The 22,028-nt window shown below is 37.0% G+C and overlaps 1 protein-coding gene across 3 annotated transcripts in view; it reads left to right on the forward strand.

Annotated features, from left to right (window-relative positions):
- Positions 1-22,028, forward strand: part of VAV3 (vav guanine nucleotide exchange factor 3) — a 425,211-nt gene that overhangs the window by 382,401 nt on the left and 20,782 nt on the right. For all 3 annotated transcript variants that reach the window (XM_040232183.1, XM_040232185.1, XM_040232184.1), the window contains 4 exons: positions 1,210-1,244; positions 9,943-10,059; positions 10,620-10,707; positions 17,993-18,122. In XM_040232183.1, coding sequence (XP_040088117.1) covers positions 1,210-1,244; positions 9,943-10,059; positions 10,620-10,707; positions 17,993-18,122 — 370 coding nt within the window. The remainder of the gene's footprint in view (positions 1-1,209; positions 1,245-9,942; positions 10,060-10,619; positions 10,708-17,992; positions 18,123-22,028) is intronic.

Consider the following 22,028-nt stretch of genomic DNA (forward strand, 5'->3'; position numbering starts at 1 on the left):
GGCATATTGAGTGCAGCACTTTCACAGCATCATCTTTCAGGAGTTGAAATAGCTCAACTGGAATTCCATCACTTCCACTAGCTTTGTTCGTAGTGATGATTCCTAAGGCCCACTTGACTTCACCTTCCAGGATGTCTGGCTTAGGTGAGTGATCACACCATCATGATTATCTGGGTCATGAAGCTCTTTTTTGTACAGTTCTCCTATGTATTCTTGACACCTCATCTTAATATCTTCTGCCTCTGTTAGGTCCACACCATTCCTGTCCTTTATCCAGCCCATCTTTGCATGAAATGTTCCATAGGATAACATATTTAAATATTGATAACTTTAGAGATGTTCTGACCAGAAGGATAGTTTTTAAATTATAACACTCAACCTGGAAGATCAAAATAGTAATAGCCCATTATGAAAATGGACATAGCTACAGATATATTCATATTGACCATACTTCAGTTACACATGAGAGTAATAGTATTTTTAATCACCTAATGTAAATGGGTCAATGTAAATACTATAGAACACATACATCAAAGATTCAGGTGATTCATGAAGATTAAGTAGTATGCATATAATTTATTTTATGAATATTGGTATGCCTTCTTTGACTTTGTTCATTTTCTACTTGCAGTTAGCTACTGGAAGTTTTCTTTTTATTTGCATAGAAAATATAGTTTTTCTCTTTTGCAAAGTTCCATAGGAAAAAAGGTAAAACTGAATATTTCCCATGACATTTCATAAAAAAAAAAAGGTCTTCCAGTTGGTAGACTTCTAAACCAGAGTTTAAAATTTATGTTACATAATAAGAGTCTATATCTAGTATATATTGTTTATTTTGCCTGCTTTTCCAATGTCTTGGGAAAGCAGAGTGCTATTAGGTTTTCCTAACATTTTCATTTTAATTTTCTATGAAAAGATTAAACTGCCTTGAAAATTAATGCCAAAAGATTCCAATTCATATTTTCTTGTTATCTCTTTCTTGAGAGGTAAAGTGGCAATAAAATGAAGGAAAGAATTAAAGTGAAATGAATTATTTTCTACTTATCTGAAATATACTATGATTCGCATTGTATAATATTGCCAATGATAGTTCTAAGACTGTGTTATTTAGGCTTTTATAGAGCTGAGTTAGCTGAACTGAATTAATGATTGATTTCTAAAAGCTTCCCTTAAGTAATATTAATCTATTTTTGCCTTTTTATATCCTAGGTGCCCAAACCAGTAGATTATTCTTGCCAACCCTGGTAAGTATTAAAAATGTTTATGTCGCTGAGTTGAAATACCATACCTTTAGCTCAAGAACGCCTTAAAGTGGGAGTAGTAAACTACATTCCATTTCCGTTTGTCCTGGCTAAAGGTGTTTTCACATGTAACAGAACACCATAATGAATTTATATATTGTTGACCTTTTCCATATCTTTATCAGAGAGTGGTGCATGTGAGTACAAGCACAAGTACTTGGCTGTAAATCCAAAGTTTATCATAGCCAAAAGTGGAATGGGACATGGCCAAATATGCATATTGTATTTTAGAATAGGTTTCACAAAGTTGAGGTGGGGGAAATGTATAATTTCATTGTCTGAAACAAAAACTTAGCCCAGAAAGGGTTATTGTTGTTTAGTTGCTAAGTCGTGTCTGACTTTTGCAACCCCATGGACTATAGCACGCCAGGCTTCCCTTTCCTTCACTCTCTCCCAGAGTTTGCTCAAATACATGTCCATTGAATCAGTGATGCTATCCAACCACCTCATTCTCGGCAGGCACCTTCTCCTCCTGCCCTCAATCTTTCCCAGCATTAGAGTCTTTACCAAGGAGTTGGCTCTTTGTATCATGTGGCCAGAGTATTGGAGCTTCACCTCCATTATCAGTCCTTCTAAGGAACATTTAGGGTTAATTTCTTTTAGGATTGACTGTTTTGATCTGCTCACAGTCCAAGGGACTCTCAAAAGTCTTCTCCAGCACCACAATGCAAAAGCATCAATTCTTCAATTTTCAGCCTTCTTTATGGTCCAACTCTCACATCCATACCTGACTACTGGAAAAACCATAGCTTTGACTATACTTTTTCTTCATCTATTTGCTATGATGGGACCAGATGCCATGATCTTTGTTTTTTGAATGTTGAGTTTTAAGCCAGTTTTTTCCCTCTCTTCTCTCACTCTCATCAAGAAGCTCTTCAGTTCCTCTTCATGTTGTGCCATTAAAGTGGTAGCATCTGTATATCTGAAGTTGTTGATACTCCTAGCAATCTTGATTCCAGCTTGTGATTCATGCAGCCCAACATTTTGCGTAATATACTCTACATATAAGTTAAATAAGCAGGGTGACAATATACAGCTTTGACATACTCCTTCCCCAATTTTGAACCAGTACATTGTTACATGTCCAGCTCTAACTGTTGCTTCTCGACTTGCATACAGGTTTCTCAGGAGATGGATATGGTGGTCTGGTATTCCCATCTCTAAGAACTTTTCACAGTTTGATGTGATCTACACAGTCAAAGACTTTAGTGTAGTCAATGAAGCAGATGTTTTTCTGGAATTCCCTTGCTTTCTCCATGATCCATTGAATGTTGGCATTTGATGATTCCTTCACCTTTTCTAAATCCAGCTTGAACATCTGGAAGTTCTTGGTTCATGTACTGTTGAAGCCTAGCTTAAAGGATTTTGAGCATAAGAGTATAACCTTGTTAGCTTCTGAAATGAGTGTAACTGTAAGGTAGTTTAAATACTCTTTGGCATTGCCCTTCTTTGGGATTGGAATGAAAACTGACCTTTTCCAGTCCTGTGGCCACTGCTGAATTTTCCAAATTTGCTGACATTGAGTGCAGCACTTTCACAGCATCATGTTTTAGGATTTGAAATAGCTCAGCTGGAATTCCATCACCTCCACTAGCTTTGTTTGTAGTAATGCTTACTAGGTCCACTTGACTTCACACTCTAGGATGTCTGGCTCTAGGTAAGTGACCACATCACTGTGGTTATCTGGGTCATTAAGACCTTTTTTGTATAATTCTTCTATGTATTCTTGCCACCTTTTCTTAATCTCTTATGTTTCTGTTAGGTCCTTATCATTTCTGTCCTTTATCATGCCCACATCCTTGTATGAAATATTCCCTTGATATCTCCAATTTTCTTAAAGAGTTCTCTATTCTTTCTCATTCTATAGTTTTCCTCTATTTCTTTGCATTCTTCCTTATACAGATGTTGGAAAGATGAAATAAAATGTGTATAATACTAAGTACATAGTAAGTACCCCAAATATGTTAATTATCATCATATGTTGATTATAACTATTCTAAATAGTTTTTCTGGTTGAAGATGTCATTTTCTCTTAAACTCATAATGTCTAAAAAGTAATAATCATTATCTACTGTTTCCTTGTTTCTGTTAGTGATACCTCCTCTTAAAATGACTGCATCTATTTTTATTTTCTTGATATTGAAATCTGTGCACACAAATTAGAAATCAGGGTATGAATATAAATAAGGTATTCTGAGAGTATATGGTAAGTACTAGTTCAGTTTGCAAGTGTAGGTAACACCTGAGTTTTTTGATATTTCAAACTGATCATTTTCTGCCATATAACCAAAGCATGAAAAATGTCAGGTGACTGTAGGAACACATTGTCCATAGTATGGGATCCTTTCCTCAGCAGTCTTACTCTTCCTCCCCAGCCACATCTGCTTTGTGTAATCATTGTTTTCTCTGACATCCTTCCCTGGCTTTAACACTGAGCCTGCTGAGAAATTATAGCAGGTCTGTGATAGAACTGGAAATCTTTGTTATATGTTTACCTGTCTTAAGACAAATTTGAGGTCTTAGTTTTCATGGAATTAAAGACTGTAACCTTGACAAATTAATTTTGGAGAACAGAACTGATAGCATGGATAATCAAACTGTAAAACATCAAGAACTGGAAAGTCATGAAAGTGTGATAATAGTTTCCTTCTCTTTTCTTTTACTATTTCTATATAAGAAGGCATAATAGTTATAAAACTAATGACTTTAGAGAAATACGAATGCCACACACAAGATGGATTTTATTAAATAAACTGATTTGATACCTGCGAACCATTCAGAACACAGGAGATTAGCTTTGGGATCCTTTGTTTTAAAATGTACCCTTGCCAGTATGTCAAACTCTATTGAAATTATGACCAAATACTATTGTTCCTAATGATAAAAAAAAAATCAAGATGTTTAGATGAGGGAACACCCTTGAAAACAGTAAGAAATAAAGATAATAGAATTTCAAAATTACTTTTTCTTTTATAAGAAACTTGGGACAGTTTCTTCACGCTAACCAGGCAGTTTCATGTGAAATGCTTTCTGCTAAGGAACAAAATGATCAACTATATCAGAAAATGAAACCTTCAATTTTAGAAAAACTAAACTGTTTAGAGAAAAATTACACTGTGGTTTTCAAGTCATTAAGAGGGCTTAGTCTCAGTTGGTAAAGAATCTGCCTGCAATGCAGGAGACCCCAGTTCAATTCCCAGGTCAGGAAGATCTCCTGGAGAAGGGATAGACTACCTACTCCAGTATTTTTGGTCTTCCCTTGTGGCTCAGCTGGTAACAAATCCACCTGAAGTGCAGGAGACCTGGGTTCTATCCCTGGGTTGGGAAGATCCCCTGGAGAAGGGAAAGGCTACCCACTCTGGTATTCTGGCCTGGAGGATTACATGAACTGTATAGTCCATGGGGTCACAAAGAGTCAGACAGGACTGAGCGACTTTCACTTTCTCAAGTCATTAAGGAGTTGAATATCCTTATTATTTTCACATTTTAAAGCTGTTCCCATAAGGTAAACTTTGTCTCTTTTATAAGCCATGAAATAAAATAGAGTTCACGGTGATTATCTGCAGTCTATGTTTTTGGGTATCATGAAGACTGGGATGAGACATGGGGCTTAAATCTGGAGAACTGTCTGAAAATCCTTATGGAGAAAAGGATGCAGATACCAGTGTCCCTGCCTTATCCTCCAAGAAGTCAGACAACTTACCTTTCCCTCCCTTAGCAAGAGATATGAATTAGAGAGTACATTACTTGGAAAAATTGAGCCATATGAGGCCTAGACTTAGAAAGAGCAGGCCCAGCAAAAATTGGCAGAGATGCTATACTGCAAACAGATCAGTCAAATTAAGGAAAGTCAGTATACAGACTGATGATGATCCTCAGTTCCTTTGTATAGCTCAACTTCAGTACTGCGACAGCTGTGTCTCACACAAATGGACTACTCTCTTCCATCCAGATAGGAATTTGGAAGACTTTTCTCTAAAGAAATGGAATAGACTCAGAATTAAAAAACCTAAAATCCAGCCCCATCATCAGCTTCTTCCCAAAGGATCAGGTTCCAACCTAGTGAGCCTCCCATACTGCTCCCACACAGAACTCCCAGTCAGTTCTTGGATGCCTTTCTCGCTTTCTTTCTTTTTTTTTTTTTTAATTGAAAGATAATTGCTTTACAGAATTTTGTTGTTTTCTGTCAAACCTCAACATGAATCAGTCATAGGTATACATATATCCCCTCCCTTTTGAACCTCCCTCCCATCTCCCTCACCATCCCATCCCTCTAGGTTGATACAGAGCTCTGTTTAAGTTTCCTGAGCCATAGAGCAAAATGTGAGCAGACAACAAAGAGTAACCAGATATTTGAGAAAAGCCTTGAAGTAGAGAAAAAAATAAATGTCAAAAAGAAACTCGGAAGAATTACAAACATTAGCATGGACAGAAGAGAGAAGCCTTTAATTTATATTCTCAGAATTAAGAGATAATATAGCCATACAAGTGAGCTGGATGTTTTATAAAAGAGACAGAGATTGAGAATGAAGAAGAGCTCTCTAAGTATTGAGTAGAGAAATTGGAAAATAAAGTTGAATAAATCCTCTAGAAAATCAAAGAGAGATAATAGAAAAAAGATAGAGCAGACAACTGACCTGAGAAGTCTGGCCTTCATTTAATAGGAACTTGAGAAAGAGAAACTAACAACAATTATATATATAAAAAAAGATAAAACCAAAATTTTTTTAGAACTGAAAGCTATATGACTCTACATCAAAGATGCTCCTGAGAGCCCAGGACAACACTGAACTTTTTAGTACAGCATATAACTGGAAGGCTTATTATTATGAACTTTGCTATACAGAGCAATGAATTTGAGTTTCCAGAGAGGGAAAAAAAAAAGATTACCTACAAAGACTCAGAAATCAGAATGGCACTGAATTGGAAGTTAGAACAGCAGAACAGTGCCTTAAATTTTGAGAAGAAAATGATTTGTCACCTAGAATTATTTAGCCAGCCAAATTGTGAATTAAGGATTACTAAGTAAAATACAATATGAGACCTTCTAACTGTTACATCCCATATATTCATTTAAGATCTGAGGAGTTAGCTAGTAAACCAGGAAAGAGGGCGATACAAAATCTAGGAAATGGGAGTGAAGGGATTCCAGAACTACACTAATTCAGCAGGCTTGGAGAGAAAGCAGTGGTGATTAGACCAAGAGGGTGGAGGGTTTGGGAAAAATGGATGTCTCCATAGAAAGAATTAATAGGTACAGTACATGGTGCTGAACAGGTATCATTGCGGGGTTTATAATTCGTTTGGAGAATTTGGAAAAAAAAAATTGGGTAGAGACAAGGAAGCTTGAGCCAACAAAAACTTGAGGACTTGTTTTTTGATGTCAGATGTTCTTCGAATGTGACAACGTGAATTGGGTCAGATGATGGCTAGGCTTTGGGGCATTTACAGAAAGCAGAGTGAGGGGCAGCACTATGATGGCATGAGCATCAGTGGAGAAACAGTGGTTTTCTGTCCTGGAATCTGAAATTGATAAAAACTCAGAAGGCCAAGAGAGAGAAGGAGGGCCTGAGAAAATGTTTGAAAAGATTATAGCCAAATACTTCCCTAACATGAGAAAGGAAACATTCACTCAAATCCAGGAAGTGCAGCATTCCATACAAGATAAACCAAGAAGGAACATATTAACACGTATTAATCAAACAGACAAAAATAAAAGACAAAGAAAAAAATATTAAAATCAACAGGGGAAAAGCAACAAATAACATACAGATAACCTGATAAGGTTATGTGCTGATTTTTAAGCAGAAATTCTGCAGACCAGAGGGAGTGGCACAATATATTTAATGTGATGAAAGGGAAAAACCTACAACCAAAAACACTCTATCCAGCAAGGCTTTCATTCAGTGGAGAAATCAGAAGTTTCACAGATAAGCAAAAACTAAGAGAAGTCAGCACCAGCAGACCACCTTTGCAACAAATGCTGAAGGAACTTCTGTAGGTGGAAAAGAAAAGGCCACAGCTAGAATCAAGAAAACTACAAATGGGAAATCTCACTGGTAAGAGAGATTTTCCTAAACATAGGAAATCATCCATATACAAATGTGATATCAAAACCAGCAATTTTGAGAAGAGGAGAATACAAATGCAGGATACTGGAGATGAACTTGAAATTCAGGGATCTGTAACATAAAACAATTGTGCATATTTGTAGACTGCTATATCAAAATGTCATGGGAGATACATAATGGGAGAAGACAGGATGGCAGGGTAGAAGGACGTGAATTCACCGGAGATACAGCCAAGAGGTTCATGAAAAGATGCTGAACACTGCTAATTATTAGAGAAATGCAAATCAAAACTACAATGAGGAATCACCTCACACCAGTCATTATGACCATCATCAAAAAATCTACAAATAACACCGCTCCAGATGGTGTGGAGAAAGGTGAACCCTCCTACACTGTTGGTGGGAATGTAAATTGGTGCAGTCACTATAGAGAACAGTATTTAGGTTCCTTACAAAACTAAAAATAAAGCTACCATGTGATCCAGCAGTCCCACACCTGGGCATATATTTGGAGAAAACCATGGTTCAAAAGGATACATGCATCCCAACGTTCATTGCCATGCTGTTTACAATAGAGAAGACATGGAAGCAGCCTCACTCCAGTGATGGATGAATGGATAAAGATGTGGTACATATATACAAAAGGTATAACTTAGCCATAAAAAGAATGAAATGACTCAGCCATAGAAAAAGAATGAAATAATGCTATTTGCAGCAACATGGACAGACTTGGAGATTATCATACTAAGTGAAGTAAGACAGAGAAAGACAAATATATGACATCAGTTTATATACAGAGTCTTAAAAAATAATACAAATGAACTTATTCACAAAACAAACAGACTCACAGACTTAGAGAACTTAGGGTTAATGAGAGGAAAGGTCAGGCAGGAGGGATAGATTGGGAGTTTGGGATTGACATGTACATACTGCTATACTGAAAATAGATAATCAACAAGGATCTACTGTATAGCACAGAGAACTCTGCTTGATCTCTGTAATAACCTAAATGAGAAAATAATTTTGAAACAGAATACATACACACACACACACACATATATATATAACTGAATCACTTTGCTGTCAGATGAAACTAACACAACATTGTTAATAAAATATACTCCAATATAAAATAAAATTTTAAAAATAATAAAATTGTTTTTAAATGCTGTACCCATGGTGGTTCAGCAGTAAAGAATCCACCTGCCAATGCAGGAAATGCAGCTTTGATCCCTGAGTCAGAAAAATTCCCTGGAGAAGGAAATGGCAACCCACTCCAGTATTCTTGCCTGGGAAATTGCATGGACAGCGGAGCCTGGTGGGCTATAGTCCATGAAGTTGCAAATAATTGGACACAACTAAACAAGAACAACATATATTTTAACTTAAAATAAACTACATTACCACTCAAAAACAACAACCACCACCAACAACCTCCTGGGAACCACAAACCAAAAATCTACAATTGAAACACGCAATTAAAAAAACAAAGCAATCCAAACACATCACTAAAGATAGACATCAAATGACAAGAGGAGAGAGCAAAAGAGGAGGGGAAGAAAAAAGATCTTCAAAAACAAATTCAGTCTCCTTGAACTGAACCAGGAATAAATGGAAAGTATGTGAACAGATCAATCATAAGAATAAGAATATTTTAACATTGAATTTGTCCCTTTTAATGTTATGGAATTTTTGTATGCTTAAGCCAGCAGAGTTTGGGAACAACAGAATTTTGGTTTTGAAAATATCTTTAAAAAATTCTATTTGCTACTAGTAGTTTCTTAAGAAAATTGTTATAAATAGCCTTGAAAACGTGAAATAAATCCATAGCATTCCATTGAAAAAAAAAAGAAAATTGGTTATCAAAATTGTGGACTATAAGAATTAATCTTATATCTAAAAAATAATTATTTAAAAAAATTTAAATTGTCCCTAAATTTTCTTAATACTCAAAGGAGATTTTATTTCATACTGTTTTACCTAGAAAATGTGAAATTTTGGAGGAATGTGTGTATATGTGTGCATGTGTGTATATCTGAGTGTGTCTTCCATGGGCCATCCTTCCCTAAAGTCTTTTTCTTTCTTAATGTTAAACTCTCCACAGCCCTCCCCCATGGAGGGTAGCCTACCAGGCTCCTCTGTCCATGGGATTTTCCAAGCAATAGTCCTGGAGTGGGTTGCCATTTCCTTCTCCAGGGGATCTTCTCAACCCAGGGATTGAACCCAGGTCTCCCGCATTGTAGACAGACGCTTTACCGTTTGAGCCACCAGGAAAGTCCCTCTCTGACCCAATACCCACTAAATTCCTCCCTTTTTTCCATTTATTTATAGATAAATATTTAGTGTGTTTGGCATTGTTCACTTCACTGTTGTAATCTTTGTAGAGATTACAGTATCTTTGTTTGAATGTATTCAAGGGAATTTTTCCGTATTATTTTTTGAAATAATTAGTATAGCAGTAAAAACAGTTCAGATCTGCCACTAAATTAAAATCCTGACAGATACTTATTTTTAGCTTCTGTTCTGTTTCAGGTACATTACCCAAATTTTCTGTGTCCTTGTTTCTCACAGGTATGCTGGAGCCATGGAAAGACTGCAGGCAGAGACTGAACTTATTAACAGGGTAAACAGTACTTACCTTGTGAGACACAGGACCAGAGAGTCGGGAGAATACGCAATTAGCATTAAGTAAGTAGGACAAGAAATAGCTTTCCTGTTTTCATAATTGCATAGATCATCTGACATGTGCAACACTGAAGTTGAAAACCAAAGTTCTAATTGCAGCAGAAATCATGCATCATCTCTCTAGACAGTTCATTAATACTTGAAAATATCTGTTAGAAAAAAATGGTATTAAGTGTTATAGGCTGCTAATTGGCATACCGGATTTCTTTCATAACACTGTGCTTTGGTGACTTGATGTGTGTATATTTCTAGTAAATCCTAAGAATTATAAATTACTAGATTTTATTTTGTTTTCTGTATTCTCAAACTGATTTTACAAATAAATTGGGCAGAATGATTGGTCAAATCTACTGCCCCCCAATCTCACTTTAAAAATCGGCTGTATCTTCAACCAATCTAGTGAATATATTTTGTTAATTAGCTGTCACCAGTGTATTGGCATAGGTATATATTTTGTCTTCAGAATTAATTCCTATAATGTTATTGGGGCATACCCTCTGGTAATTATTGATTTCTACTGATTAAAAACACATTTATATTCATAAGTTATCCATTGCCCACAGGTACAATAATGAAGCAAAGCACATCAAGATTTTAACAAGAGATGGCTTTTTTCACATTGCGGAAAATAGAAAGTTTAAAAGTTTAATGGTAAGCATTGATTAGTTCTTTCCAATCTGTGGTCCTTAGTTTTCTCTTATTGGAAAGGTCAGTTTAGTTCTATAGTTTCTCAGAAATTTTGCTTGCTGACACATTTAAAGAGAATAATATCTTAATTTTGCAGCAGAATCCTGAAAATTTTAAGAATTCTAGTTAAGTTTTATATTGCTCTAAATATATTTTTCATTGTAAACTAAGTTTGCAAGTTTAAGATAATATTTCAGGGTCGACACTATATGATTCTTAGAACCATAGACACATTCAGGTTCATTTCATGCAAAATACAATATACTGTCAAATGGAAAACCTTTTTGTATTTTCTAGTCTAAGTGATCTGTGCTACAGTTCTTCTTCATTACCTTTGACAATTAAACATTAACAAGATCACACTTTTACCATATGACAGTGATTTCATAGCAATTTTATATTTAAATTGAAACAGTATATTGTTACCAAGTTGCTTCATATAAAGATGATTAATTCTGATTTTTAAAAGTGCAACAGCATATAAGAATATTATGTATTGTCATATAAATAATACATACATATCATTACATCATGTGCACTGCTAACAGTGAAGAAAAAAGTTCTTATTTCCTGAAAAGTAGTCTTAGGCCTGTTTCTCAAGTTGGAGAGTTTCTTAAGATAATGAAGAATTTGGATATAGGACATAAGATGCCTTTGCAGAGCTCTGTTAAGTCCTTTGAGTAACACTGGGAAGGACCACTCATTGACTGAACCGCAATCAAATGATACATACTGCATCCATCTGGAAAACATCTCAAAGCACTTTGCAGATGTTAACACTAAAGTTAAAACTGAGCGTAAGAGAGCCTTACAAAATAGGTCAGCTTAAAAGTCTTATCCAAAAATGTAGAACTGGATCAAGACAGGAATCAGCGTTTTAAAGAAACTGAAGCATCTTGTGACTGAGCGACTGAACTGAATTGAACAGAGTCAAAAGAAAAGTAAGAAAACCTGTCTTGACATAAATATCACATAAATATCCCAATTCAAAAGCTAAGGATGGGCAGCATCCTAAGGATGTGTCCTGGAAAATGCAAACCCTGTCAAAGTGGCAGCCAAGATCCAGGCATCCTCCCTGCTCCAACGAGTTACCTTCTGCTGGAGCAAGCAAGCTGTGCACAGAGAGAACAGGACCTGAGGAGGTTTCTTCCTGAAAGGAAAACCTAGCAGGGAGGTGGCAAGTGGATGCACAAATAATGAGTGACAGCCCCAGCTTAGACATGAAAAAAGCATGCACAGGGGGTCTCCACATCACTGCAAAGATACACCAGCTTGACTCTCACCTGTAGAACTTAAGGTGCTTGGTAATTAGGCTGCTCTGTGGTATGGTTAATATGAGACAAAAAAATGCTGCAGGGCCAAAGTTGACTACCAGCTTTGCTGACTTTGAAAGCGACAAAAGGGACTCCCATCACAAGAGGGAAGCAAAGAGGATGAAAGGAATAATCACTGGCAAGAACCAATCAATTCAACTTTGTGTCACCTGGATTCAGCTCAAGAAAGTTCCTCATCCTCTAAGGTTAAAAAAAAGCCAGTAAATAACACCATGACCTGGATTAGTGAACATAGATCCTCAGGTTCCTATGTGCATGGAAAGCTGGGATTATAATATATGCCATAAAGACCAAGATTTCAAGTAATTTGTATCCAAGAGGGGTAAAAGTTTTTTCAGTGATGTTCTGGAAAGGGAAGTAAAAGAGCTCACATAAGCTAACAGTGCTTATTACATGGTGTGTGTAAAGCATCAGAAATGTCACTGCTGGAGACACATGCATGTGTTTTTTCCCTCCATATCAGGAGATCTTTTGTAAGGAAGTACATAATAAAGATAGTTAAAGGGAGGGGATTAAGAATTAATTGCAAAACTACAATGAAACTGAAAAAAAAAAAAGCAAATGGATATGATTGTGAAAAGACAAACAAGAGGCTGAAAAATCTCAGTCTTAGATAAATACTTTTGTCAGGAAGAAAATCACTGTAAAAAATTGCTGAAGAGACCACTGAACTCGTCTTGACCTACCTCTTCTTTGTTTTTGTTCATTTCTTGAACAAATTTATATTGAGTACTCACTATGTGAAATCACTGTGATTCTACAGAATTCTAAAAGGACTCAGTTCTGAAAAAATTCTCAAATTAGTAAATCTATCTGTACCAAAGCCTCAAGCAGATCTATACTTGGACCCTAAACTAGGAAATGCCACACCTGGACACCTGATTGGAAGGAATGGCTCCTATCTGAGTACCAGACCCTCTGGAAGAAGATAAAGGGTTAATAGGCACTTCTGTCTGGGAGCTAGGGGCTTCCCTCTGCAGCTTTAAGGAGTTACCTTTTATCGTGCCTTTTATGTTGTTGGGAGATAACCCAGTTGCCATTATAAGTATATCTTGGTCTAGGAATTGAGTTATTTCTTAAGTATAGTTCAGTTTCCTCACATCCTGACTGGTAACATTATATCACCTACGTAATATTCATTTAAAGGATGTAAAATGCAAACAAAATCCAAAATTTGTTTTAAATCAGCCAGTTTCTCAAGAAGATTGACCTCAGGTTGTTATAACCTAACCTTTTTTTACCCCCTCTGGTTTCAATGGCTTGGTTAATCGAAATCTTTGTTTTTCTAGTCGTTAAATTTAAATTCTAAATGAATTTCTGTATCCAGATTACAAGGCATTAATTTTGTTCTAATTTTCATGTATGCCAGACAATCCTTGTCCAAATGCTGTTTATAAATCATCTCCATTGCCCGTTTCCTTGGTAATTGGAATAACTGGCTCTCACTCATTATTTCTCAGAGAGACTTGAATTGTTGACACCACTGTGTCAGTGTGAGATAAGGAAAGCATAGTGATTTCTTTTGTTTAGCGTCTTCTTATTTACTTGTAGTACCTGAAGGTCAATGACTGCTAAAGTGGGGGCGGATTAGACTAAAATATAGAAAGCAGAAGGGCATGAATTAGAAGAGATCCACAGTGGCACTATTTAATTATACCTAGTTGGAAACATGTAGGAAGATTTACCCTCATAAGACGGTAAAAATGGAACGAAAATGTCTTTGATGCTTACTGAAGTGTTTGCAGCTTACCAAGCCACACAGCCCTAGGCCTTGGAAAAGTCATTTTTGCTCCCATAAAATCTGGAGGTGGGTAGGTATTAAATGATTAACAAGTCCTTTTCAGTATGATAATTCTGTTTTCTAGCCAACTTTTCATAAACTTTAATTCATACTACTCGAGATATATCATGCATAAAATTCATATTACTTATAACAAATTACTTATAACATTTACAACAATTTCAATTACATTAAAGTTCAAAGTTATTGGCTTATGATTACTTTCAGGTTTATTTTCACATTTTTTTCTAAAGAACACACTCAGTTCAATGATAAGAGAAATGTATTGCTGATGCAAATGATAAAGTGTATGATTCTTTCAGAGACCTTACAAAATTTTGCATTTAAAATCTTAAATGATAATATTGGTCTCTGAACAGAATTTAATTCCAGACCTTGCCTTTGCAAACCATGTTAAAACCACCATAATATAAATGCCATATTCTGATCAGTGAAGCCATTTGGGAATAAAACTTCTAATGCCTTAGGAAGCATCACTATGAACAAAGCTAGTGGAGGTGATGGAATTCCAGTTGAGCTATTTAAAATCTTAAAAGATGATGCTGTGAAAGTGCTGCACTCAGTATCCCAGCAAATTTGAAAAACTCAGCATTGGCCAAAGGTCAGTTTTCATTCCAATCCCAAAGAAAAGCAATACCAAAGAATGCTCAAACTGCCACACAATTGCAGTCATCTCACACGCTAGTAAAGTAATGCTCAAAACTCTCCAAGCCAGGCTTCAACAGTATGTGAACCATGAGCTTCCAGATGTTCAAGCTGGTTTTAGAAAAGGCAGAGGAACCAGAGATCAAATTGCCAATATCGGCTGGATCATCGAAAAAGCGAGAGAGTTCCAGAAAAACATCTACTTCTGCTTTATTGACTATGCCAAAGCCTTTGACTGTGTGGATCATAACAAACTCTCTGAAAAATTCTTCAACAGATGGGAATACCAGACCACCTGACCTGCCTCTTGAGAAATCTGTATGCAGGTCAGGAAGCAACAGTTAGAACTGGACATGCAACAACAGATTGGTTCCAAATAGGGAAAGGAGCACATCAAGGCTGTATATTGTCACCCTGCTTATTTAACTTAATGCAGAGTACATTATGCAAAATGCCAGGCTGGATGAAACACAAGCTGGAATCAAGACTGCTGGGAGAAATATCCATAACCTCAGATATGCAGATGACACCACCCTTATGGCAGAAGGTGAAGAGGAACTAAAGAGCCTCTTGATGAAAGTGAAAGAGGAGAGTGAAAAAGTTGGTTTAAAACTCATTCAGAAAACTAAGATCATGGCATCTGGTCCCATCACTTCATGGCAAATAGATGGAGAAACAATGGAAACAGTGACAGACTTTATTTTTTGGGGCTCCAAAATCACTGCACATGGTGACTGCAGCCATGAAATTAAAAGATGCTTGCTCCTTGGAAGAAAAGTTATGACCAACCTAGACAGCATATTAAAAAGCAGAGACATTCCTTTGCCAACAAAGGTCCATCTAGTCAAAGTTATGGTTTTTCCAGTAATCATGTATGGATGTGAGAGTTGGACTATAAAGAAGGCTGAGCACCGAAGAGCTGATGTTTTTGAACTGTGGTGTTGGAAAAGACTATTGAGAGTCCCTTGGACAGTAAGGAGATCCAACCAGTCCATCCTAAAGGAAATCAGTCCTGAATATTCTTTGGAAGGACTGATGCTGAAGCTGAAACTCCAATATTTGGCCACCTGATGCAAAGAACTGACTCATTTGAAAAGACCCTGATGCTGGGAAAGATTGAAGGTGGGAGGAGAAGGGGACGACAGAGGATGAGATGGTTGGATGGCATCACCGACTCAATGGACATGAGTTTGAGTAAACTTCGGGAGTTGGGATGGATAGGGAAGCCTGGCGTGCTGCAGTCCATGGGGTTGCAAAGAGTTGGACATGATTGAGTGACTGAACTGAACTGAAAACTTCTGATAGTTTAGCTTTTTTTCTTTTAAGTTCATCAGATTCTACTCCTTTGCTTCAGCAATTACACTTATAATCTGGGCCCAAGCAAAGAAGAAAGAATGGAAGAAAAAAAAATTAAGTTATAGCATTTGTAAAAGCATATCATCTTGGGTCTAAGAAAACAAGAAGATAGTTAGAAAATGCTCATTCCCTCTGCTTCCCTTTTTGCATATTTACATTTACCAGGTTACTATTTGCTAATAGTACAATGTAGTTGAGAGCAGAAACTTTGGAGCCAGACACCAGTTATACAACCTTGCCCAAGCTGATTAATCTCACTGAGCCTTGAGCATCAGTGGGGAAAAGACCCATCTCTTGTTTCTTGTCTGAAGATTGTAAGAAACTATATAAAACTATACATATGCTATATAACTATATAAAACTATACACACACACACACATACACTATGTAAAACTATGTAGCACATGTGATCATGGTGGCTCTCATGATTATTTACAGGTACTAGGTACCTTATCCCTTCTTTGCTATAGTCTGTGAAATTATTATCCCCATTTTACAGATGTGAAAGGTGAAGAATCCCCATTTGCTTTATCCAGTACTTGAGCCAAACCATGCTGCTTTTAGTTTATGAAGATGGTCTTTGTTATCTTTGTCTGTTCCCAGCCTGTCTGCTCAACTTAAAATAATCCTTTCATCCTTCCTGGGTTTTGGAATTATACTTTTATTTAATTTAAGGCAAGCTACCTCCCCTCATGAACTCGTCTCTCTTCCTTCCCCCGGACTCTGAAAAGGTAGCTCTCTTTCCTTCTTGCCTCTAAACTCCCATAACCCTTCTCTTTCCTTCCACGGTGGGTATGCCTAGGAACCTTATCTTCATAATCTCTGTGATCCCTGGAACACCCCACACCATGCATCCCACAACTCATCCAAGTTTGGTCTTAAATAATAAATAGATCAATGATGATTCTCTTTCTCTTCTTCCAGGTGATTTTTGACTTGATTGATTTGTTTGGGGGACTTTGAACATAAGCACTGAATGGAAGGGCTGAGTTGATGGCAGTGTGACTTTTTTTTTAAGAAATGAGTTGCTTTTATACAGTTTCAAATAATAGTGCTGTAGAAGAAGCACTGAATAATTAGGTTAAAAGTTATTTTGCTTTTATTTTCATTTCAGGTTTTTCTAAGAAACATAACTGGTACTCATCTAGTGATAATATTCATTTTCCATTATGAATTAACCCCCTTATTAATTTTCTGTTTAAAGTAGAGGGATTAAGATTTGTGCAAAATCTGTGAAACTGACATCGCAAAAGAAATATTCTGAGATCATAGTGTGAAAGATGGCGGGTGGTTATTATATTAGGCTTGGATGTATTTAAGGCAAATTGGGTATAAGAGAAAATTGGAAAGAACTACATTATTGACTTCTGTGAGTCAGGTGACATACAGAGCTAAGAGAAGATCACTAACACTTCCTCATAAGCCAGAAGCAATGTCAAGCAAACAATATTTGTGGTTTAACAACTTTGGTTTACAGTGGACAAGCATATTTAGGATCAAGTTTTTTTTTCTCCTATGCTGAAAGAAAATGCAGGAAACTATTGATTACTATATATTCATAAAACAGCTCTTGCCTCCCTAAACAAAAAGTATTTCATAAGTAAGAACAAGAATTTCTGTTCTGAGTCTGAGGTTTATTATGGCTCCTTTTTACTTACTACATCCAACTGAAGACTTAACAGGATATTGAGTAACAGTGGGGGGTAACTCACATTATAAATGGCCTGGGTAACCAGGACAATTACTAGTTGGGTGTCTTGTACATCCAGGAAGCAGGGAGAGCATTTACTTATTGTAACATGTTGTTTAGTCACTAAGTCGTGTCCAACTCTGCGACCCCATGGACTATAGCCCGCCAGGCTCCTCTGTCCGTGGGATTTTCCAGGCAAGAATATTGGAAGGGTTTGCTATTTCCCTCTCTGAGGGATCTTCCTGACCCAGGGAAGCCTGTGGCAGGCTAGAGTCGAACCTGCATCTCCTCTTTGGCTGGCAGATTCCTTACCACTGAGGCACCAGGGGGCTTCTGGAAAATTTAGCATTAACTTGATTATCCCTTCGTTGTATATCATTATGTGTCAAGGAGTTTGTGTGTTTGATTGTTTTTTCCTAAAGGAACTTGTGGAGTACTACAAGCATCATTCTCTTAAAGAAGGATTCAGAACCTTGGATACAACTCTGCAGTTTCCATACAAGGAGCCGGAACATTCAACTGGACAGAGGGGTAATAGAGCAGGCATCAGCTGTGAGTATTGTAATTTAGAATACAATTTGCTGACACCTAAGGATTGAAGGCATGATAACATTAAACATCTTCATTGCAAATTTTGAAACAGAACCAATTTATACGCTGATGAATTTAACAAGGATTTTTTTTTTCCAGAGCAAAGTAGAATCAGATGGACCAACAGGTTTATGAACATGCCTAGATTTAGTTCTTTGTGCCAAATTAAAAATTATGTTTGTGTCAAATCCATCAGAAATGAAGGGTATGTTGATATGTAAGTTTTGTACTTTTCCATGACTTTTATATTAGCCAAACTTTTTTTTAACTGACACATGTTTATGGTCACAATCCTGTTTGATTAACAGGATTTAAGCAAGACTGGTGCACGGTTCTCTCATCTAACCTTGTACCCCAAGTCTGCGTATCGATTCCAGTTCAATGATTACTTTTGGAACTCTGAAGTAACTAAATGCATGTTTCCTCTGATTCCAATATATAAAGGTATACATTAGGCACTTTTGGAATGAGCACTGTATCACACATAATCACAGAGAATTAGCGACCCCATGGACTGCAGCCTACCAGGCTCTGCTGCCCATGGGATTTTCCAGGCAAGAGTACTGAAGTGGGGTGCCATTGCCTTCTCTGATACAAACCAAAAGCATGTTATAATTTTTAAATTTAATTGGAGGAAAATTGCTCTAATGCTGTTGTGTCGGTTTCTGGCATACAACAATGCTGATCAGCCATAATTATATATGTCTCCCATTATAATTTGCATGTGAGTTCAAATCAAAAACTTTTCTCATCATTTACTGTCATATAATCTTCCTGTTAGTAGATATAGTGTATAAAGAGAACACTCTGATGAAAAAATGCTGTGAATAAACTGATTTCATCCCTTATTTTAATAGCATTTTAAAAGTATTAATAAAACTGTTTTAGAGAAAAAGGAATACAATTTTATCGCCCTCAGAATGTTTAGCCTAATCAAAATGAGAATATCTAGAGTGTTTGAAAAAGAATTTGCATCAGGTAATATAATTTTACCTTTTTTTTCCTAAAATAATGCTCAGGGCACTAACACCACCAGTAAAATTTCATAGCACTTCCATAATGTAAATATACAAGTAATTTGTCACATCAAGTGACAGGTTTGTTTTTTAATTTGAATAACTTAATAGCTGTTCTCTTCACAGAGATCAGTGATAAATGAACAGGCTTGTCCAATGAGAGTAGTCAGAGCACACTTTTTTATTGAAACTGTAAACACATTAAAATTTATCTTTCTATGCTTTTAGCCCTCTGTCCCTCTGTTACCCAATTATCTTAGGCACTCATATAGGCCATAATTTTTGCTAATTCAAAAATGGAACTTTCCCTCAAAAAAGAAAAAAAAAATTTTTTTTCTACAAAATTCCTTAAAAATTTACCAGGGTTATGACATTTTCCGTACATGAAAAGTATACTTTTCAGTTCTTTTAGTTTGCCTTCCCAGTAGCAGAAGATACTAAAAGTTGCAAAGGAGGTCAGCTACACTACAAATCCTGTTTGAGTTACTCGCTTAGTTTTAGAAAGTCCAGGTGAGAGGGGCTAGCAGTCAGGGAAAGCACTGGCACTTCCTGTGCTTGACACGTGTAGTTGCTCAGAGAATATTGTTCAACAGCAAATGAAGTTGCCTAGTTTAAATTTTTGTTTAGTGTTTAACCAAATATTTAATGCTCAAACTTGTTTAGTCACTAGGGATGGAGATACAGACTCTTCTCCTCTTTTAAAGCATATCGAACAGCATGATTTTGAACATCCTTGCCAGCCACAGGAAGATTTTTAGAGTCATGAATTCAAACACTGTAAGCCCAGTCTTTTTAAGAGACTCTGGCAAGTCATGATATAAGAACCCGTTTATAACTGAGAAGTAAAAGAGAATCATTCATTTAAAATTTAATCTTTGTTATAGCCAGGCTTTGTTCATGTATTATTCAGTTATTCATTCCTTCAACATATAATAATTACCTACCACAGACAAGGCAGTGTCCTAGGTATGGGAAATAGTAGTCGAGAATACAAAGTCCCTGACCTTATGGAGCTTATCCTTTAATGAGGAGGCTCTGACAAGTCTTTTAGGAGTCTGTTTCTATATAGGATGAGAAGCAAAGATCTCACTCCCAAAGTGACCAGAAAGAAGTGAGGGCATGAGTTGGTGCATCAGTCAGCAATAATTTCTCAATGGTCTCCAAGATCTTACACTCCAGGATTATTCAGTTGTTACCGTAGAGTGGGATTATAATCTTAGATTAGATTTATATTATCCCAGTGTTTATTTGCTTGATGCTAACTTTGTATGGAATGAGAAGAACACTGAGATCATTCCGAGGATTAAACGAGGTGCTGTACCTACAGCGTTGAGCAGAGTGCTGATAACATGGTAAACACACAGCAGAAGTCAGCTGAGCTTCTACTGATTCTGCCGCTTCCGCTGTGGCCGCTGCTAGGCCTACCGGTCCCTCCTCTTCTAACACAGCAAACATTTCCCTGTATTTCTGGGTTGAATTACTAGTTTTAACTCATAGCAACTTACCTCTTTTGTTTTTATGATTTTTTAAAATATCCCTTGCTCATTTTATGCCAAGTTCTGATTAAAGGTTGACTCTTAATTAAAGCATTGCTTCTTTTTTTATGCATGTGCCTCTCAAGAAGTGGTAAAGAGGAAACTCTACATACTCTGTATAGAAAGTTTGTGCAGGATGTCTTTAGAGTCATTACCTCTGGTTCATAGCTTTCGGTGTACTGCTAAATATCATCTCAGAATAACTTTTATGAAGAAGTAGTAAATACTGGGGGACACTGGCTTGGACAGGGCATGGTGTCTCCATTCCTTCTGAGTAATGGAGAAAACAGAGCAGACAAGCCACAAGGACCACCTGTGTTCTGGGTAAGATTGGAGTGCCAGCTCCCGGGGCCTGCTACTTATTATTATTTTTCTTTTAAATGCATAGTCACCTTGGAAAAGAAAGACCCGGGGCATTGTAGAAGAGGCTGCTTGCTTCTGTATTAGCCTAGGTTAGAATGCAAGCATGTCTGCTAAGTTGCTTCAGTTATATCTGACTCTTTGCAACCCTATGGACTATAGCCCGCCAGGCTCCTCTGTCCATGGGATTTTTCAGGCAAGAATACTGGAGTGGGTTGCCATGCCCTCCTCTAGGGCATCTTCCTGACCCAGGCCTCAAACTCATGTCTCTTATCTCTCCTACACTGGCAGCCAGGTTCTTTACCACTAGTGCCATCTCAGAAGCCCCTAGGTTAGAATGTTCTTAGGCAAATTAAAAACTATTCTCAAATGTGTAAAATATGGTAAGATTATGACAGGCCTACTTCATGTAATTTCAAAATAATATATGTAAAGATACTACTTAGAATTAAACAGATATCCAGAGTATTGAACAAGGAACATATAGCATTTCTAGGTGAGGAGTAGGCAATGCTCTGTCCCAGGGCTGTGAGATTGTTTCTGCCTTTGCAATGACTTGAGTGTTTCCACTAGAGATGGAGAGAGGAAGGAAGAGAACAAAGAGAACTCGGGCACAACAGTGAGCTCTTGTACTTCCCTAGAGACCCCTCATGCAGTGGCCCCGTGGAAGATGTTCTGCCCTGTCCTGTGGATCTCTGTAAGAATCTCATTACTTTCCAAAAATGGTCACAGAAAAACTGCCTTAGACTGCTGCAGGTGTACCCTTAGGGCTCGTATATACTGAGTTGACTTTTGCCTTTCTTGCTCTACAGTGAGCACTTAATTATTTTCAGGGCTGCTACTGAGTAAGCTGTCTGACCTTAGGCAAGTCAGTTAGCCTGTCTGGGCCCCAGCTTTCTCATCTGATGAATAAGGAATGAGATTAGATATTTTATTATGTTCTTTCAAAAGCAGCT

Source organism: Oryx dammah, unplaced genomic scaffold (assembly GCF_014754425.2).
Source record: "Oryx dammah isolate SB20612 unplaced genomic scaffold, SCBI_Odam_1.1 HiC_scaffold_28, whole genome shotgun sequence".
Classification (NCBI taxonomy): Eukaryota; Metazoa; Chordata; class Mammalia; order Artiodactyla; family Bovidae; genus Oryx; species Oryx dammah.